The 4283-nt window shown below is 30.0% G+C and overlaps 1 protein-coding gene across 1 annotated transcript in view; it reads left to right on the plus strand.

The window, feature by feature from the left end:
* Positions 1-830: 830 nt before the first annotated feature.
* LOC101488444 (uncharacterized) overlaps positions 831-4283 on the plus strand; it is a 7937-nt gene continuing 4484 nt past the window's right edge. Inside the window, exons 1-3 of the mRNA XM_073370328.1 lie at positions 831-1022; positions 1098-1227; positions 1454-2181. Of these exons, the coding sequence (XP_073226429.1) occupies positions 890-1022; positions 1098-1227; positions 1454-2181 (991 nt within the window). The 5' untranslated portion in view covers positions 831-889. The remainder of the gene's footprint in view (positions 1023-1097; positions 1228-1453; positions 2182-4283) is intronic.

The raw sequence follows: 4283 nt of genomic DNA on the forward strand, positions 1-4283 counted from the left end.
ATGAGGTAATCTAAATCCACCTATACTAATTATTTGTTGTAGGTATATACTAGATATCAAACATAAGGTATCTCCATTGAAAGAGAGAAAAAATAATACCCAAAAAAAAAACACTGTATGGATATATGGTGCAAGAAAGTATGCCAAAATCATAAATGTGTTCTTGACGTAAATAGATAATTGTGTAAAAATATTTCACTTCAAAATTTAATGTGGTTTGACACTTGCCTAACCCCCGATCTTAAAGTAAAACATTTTATTGCTCAACTCACAAAGAGAAAATTGTAAACACTATCACACAATTTTTGCATGAAAAAAATGATATGCGATCTCAGACACTTTTGCATATGGAAAAATTGATTCCCTCTTAAAAGACACACTTACCAAAACCTCCTTTCTCAGTCTTTCTAGCTATATATATCTATCTCAAGGATATCACCAATTCTTAAGCGTGGACACAAATATTTAGATTAAAAAAATTAATTAATTATTTTAAAAATATATATATTTTTTGAACTTTTTATTTTTCTAGTGAGTGTATCGATCCGCACAATATATATATGATGTAAACATAGAAATGAAAGGGTGGTTAATGAATAGTGTTGAATGAGTTGATGGAATGTCATTTTAGGGTTAGATGGAGATGTGGGTCCTCTCCCAATAGCAATGGAGCCCAGGCAGGTTGATAAATGAATGTATGTATGTATGTTGGATTCCCTAGCTAGCTAGGGCAGGGCATATTGCAGTATTGTAAAGTCCCTAACTTGTTATTTAAATAAAGGAAGGAAGGGAGAGAGACTTAACAACTATTGCAAATCAATTAATTATTTTGATCCATCCATCCCTCATCCCTAACTCCACCCAGTTTCTTCATTACAGAATATACTTTATGGGACATCATTCTTGCTGCAATCAACAGAAGGTTAAGAGAGGTCTTTGGTCCCCTGAAGAAGATGATAAACTCATCACTTATATCACCTCTCATGGCTATGGCTGTTGGAGTGAAGTTCCTGAAAAAGCTGGTACTTCTTTATTTCCTCCTTTCATCAATACTGTCTTTTATCCTCATCTTAATTCATTCATCAATTCTATTTCAGGGCTTCAAAGGTGTGGTAAGAGCTGTAGGTTGAGATGGATAAATTATTTGAGACCTGATATTAGAAGAGGAAGGTTTACACCTGATGAGGAGAAGTTAATTATAACCCTTCACAGTGTTGTTGGCAACAGGTATATATCTAATTCATTTCATTCATTTCATTATAATGGACTTTAGGTCTTCAAGAGGAGCTAGTTAGCCTCACCTAAATCTAATGTTTGTTGTAGTTTAACCTTCACACACATAAACCTCTACTTAGCATTTTAATTGAGAAGCTATTGCTTGATATAATGTAGGTTTTGTATAGTTTTAATCTTATAGTAATCTTTTTTATATTGAATTTGGGTATTAATGCAGATGGGCACATATTGCAAGCCACTTGCCTGGTAGAACTGACAATGAAATAAAGAACTATTGGAATTCTTGGATCAAAAAGAAAATAAGAAAGCATTCTTTGTCCACCTCTTCAACCACCAACATTACACAAAATCTTGTTCATCATAATTCTAATAATAAACTAGAACACTTTTCCATCCAAGAGAATAATTTAGCAACACCAATAGCAAAACCATCACCATTTCAAGAAACCACCTTGTTTTCTCCCACATGTCCTTTGTTCATGTTTGAGCCAAGTAATAATCTCCAAACAGAATACTTTCAAATTCAAGAATCTATTGGTTTGAATTCTGAAACATGGAATCAAATTCAATCATTACCTCCTCCAATATCATCAACTTTTACAATGGACACTTTGAATTATCTACCACCTTTGATAGAGAATGTTGAAAACATGGTACCAATAAAATCTTGTAGCATGGAAGAGAAACATGGAGATAGAGATCACCAAGTACTAGAATGTTTTCAGAAGCAAGAGATGAATAATAACATTGATGAATGGGTAGAAACACATTTACAACAACAACAACAACAATGTCCTAGTAACTTTATTTTCTGGGATAATATTGTTATTGAAGGACATGATCATCATGAACTTGGTGGTGGGGAAGAAGAAGTAGAACCATCCAATTCATCTAATATAATGGGAACAAACACAGTGATTTTTCCTTTTGCTTCTTCATCTTTTTGAGATAATAATAATGATTGTGAAACATTGTCCCTACTATTTTTCCACTTTTTTTCTTTCTTCTTTTGACATTTCTAACTAGGAGAAATAAACTCCATCATGGTCCTGCAGGCCAGGCTTTCTGAAAACTTGCAGGGATTCTTCTTTTTTTCCTTTTTGAACTTTTCATTTTTCTCTCTTCCTTTTGATTGCTGATTTGTAAAAAAGTGAGTGTGAAGGTAACATACCATTACATGTTGTGTATAATCCATGCATGCGTGAAGATTTTTATTATTGAGTGTGTTCTGACCCTGTTGAGGGAAAATTGAATAAAGGTGTTTGATTGCTAGTTGGTTGCTAGCAGAGTATTTTTTTATCTCTCTTTTAAATTAGATGTCATTGGTGTAATTGCAGAGATTAATTTTTTGAGTTGAATAAGATCAATGAGAATTTTAATGTCGCATGCATGCATTTTTAGGATTGCGTCACCTCATTAAATTAGAAGAGACTCGAATATTATTTCATCAAATGAGGAAATGTACTTCCTCCCTCTGTCTCATTTTAATCCATTAATTTGAGTTATGTGTGATTCTTAAAAAAAATAATTAGTTTTATTGATTTAAATAATAAAATGAGTTTTATTCATTAAAATACTCTTATTAGTTAATTGCAGTTAACTGAAAAATTTAATAAATTAAGATACAATAAATAAAAGTATATTAATGAAGAAATAATTAATACTATAAAATCACAAATAGTTTAAAATAAAAATATGAAATGAGATATTTAAAATAACACATAGAAAAAGTAGTCGATAAAATTTGATTATAGAGATACATAAAGTATATTAATCAATTAAAAATAAATATATTTGAATGATATAATAACGTGTGTATTTACGATTTGTTTTTCTATGTCTTTTTGGATTTTGAAGATGCATAAAGGCTCTTTAATTTGGTGCTAAATGGTTTGATTGTATAGATATGTGGTGATTGATGAAGTTTGCAATGATAATAATGAGTATCGCCCTTTATATAATTTCCATGTCTTATAAGTACGCTACCAACCTGTCTTTGAAAATTGAATAATGGACCAAAAAAGAAAGAAAGAAAAAGCATTGACTTATCACATGTTTGTCCCCTAATTACTAAGTGCTACAAACGCCAAATGTAAATATGAGAGAAAAGAGAGAAGACATAGGTGTAGGGTAACCATTGTCTAATTTCACTACTAGCAAATATCACTTAATCTATGATGGTTGCTTCCAATCCGCCTTTATCGAATCACTCAAATTCTATTACTAGTTCAATTTCTCTTGCTTCATCTCTAATCCGTAGGTATAAACTGAAAGCTTATTTTAGAATTTGTGTGTTTTGTTTTCTCCTTCCCTCTTTCTCTTGTTTGTTCATTGAAGATACAATCTTTCTTCTTTTCATTTTGCATCTTGATTTTAACGTCGGGAGGAGCTACATCAACCCATATATATATATATATATATATACACACATTTCAATTTGTATGAATGATATTAGAAAAATATTAAAAATAAAAAAGTTAAAAAAAAGTATAAGTTTGTGATAGTCTAAATCATCACAAAATGTAATAATATCTCTTGTGATAAGTTTAACATTTAATGTGGATGGATTTGTTTACGAATGGTAGTCAAACTATACGTGTCTCATACCCCAAAGGTTTGTAAGATCAATTTTAACATAACTTGTGAAATTTTGAAATACGAAGAAGAGGATACACGTGTTCATCATGGAATCCCCATTTCAGCCACATAAACACAATATACAACCGACTTGTGTTTTTTAATAAAAAAATGTTGGAAAGAGTAAAAGTGCAAACATTTACGAACCAAAATGATTTAAATATTAAAAAAATTTAAATCATTAAATTGATACTTTCGTTAAATTTATTAAAGAACTATCTGATGTATTTTTCTAATACATTGAATTGATTGAAAAATGTATGATAAAAATGAATACATGATACGTTCTCTCCCATTTCCTCCCTTCCCATCTCTATCTTATATATATATATATATATATATATATATATATATATATATATATATATATATATATATATATAAAAATAAATAAATAAATATATAAATAA

The sequence above is a fragment of the Cicer arietinum genome, chromosome 6, assembly GCF_000331145.2.
Source record: "Cicer arietinum cultivar CDC Frontier isolate Library 1 chromosome 6, Cicar.CDCFrontier_v2.0, whole genome shotgun sequence".
Lineage (NCBI taxonomy): Eukaryota > Viridiplantae > Streptophyta > Magnoliopsida > Fabales > Fabaceae > Cicer > Cicer arietinum.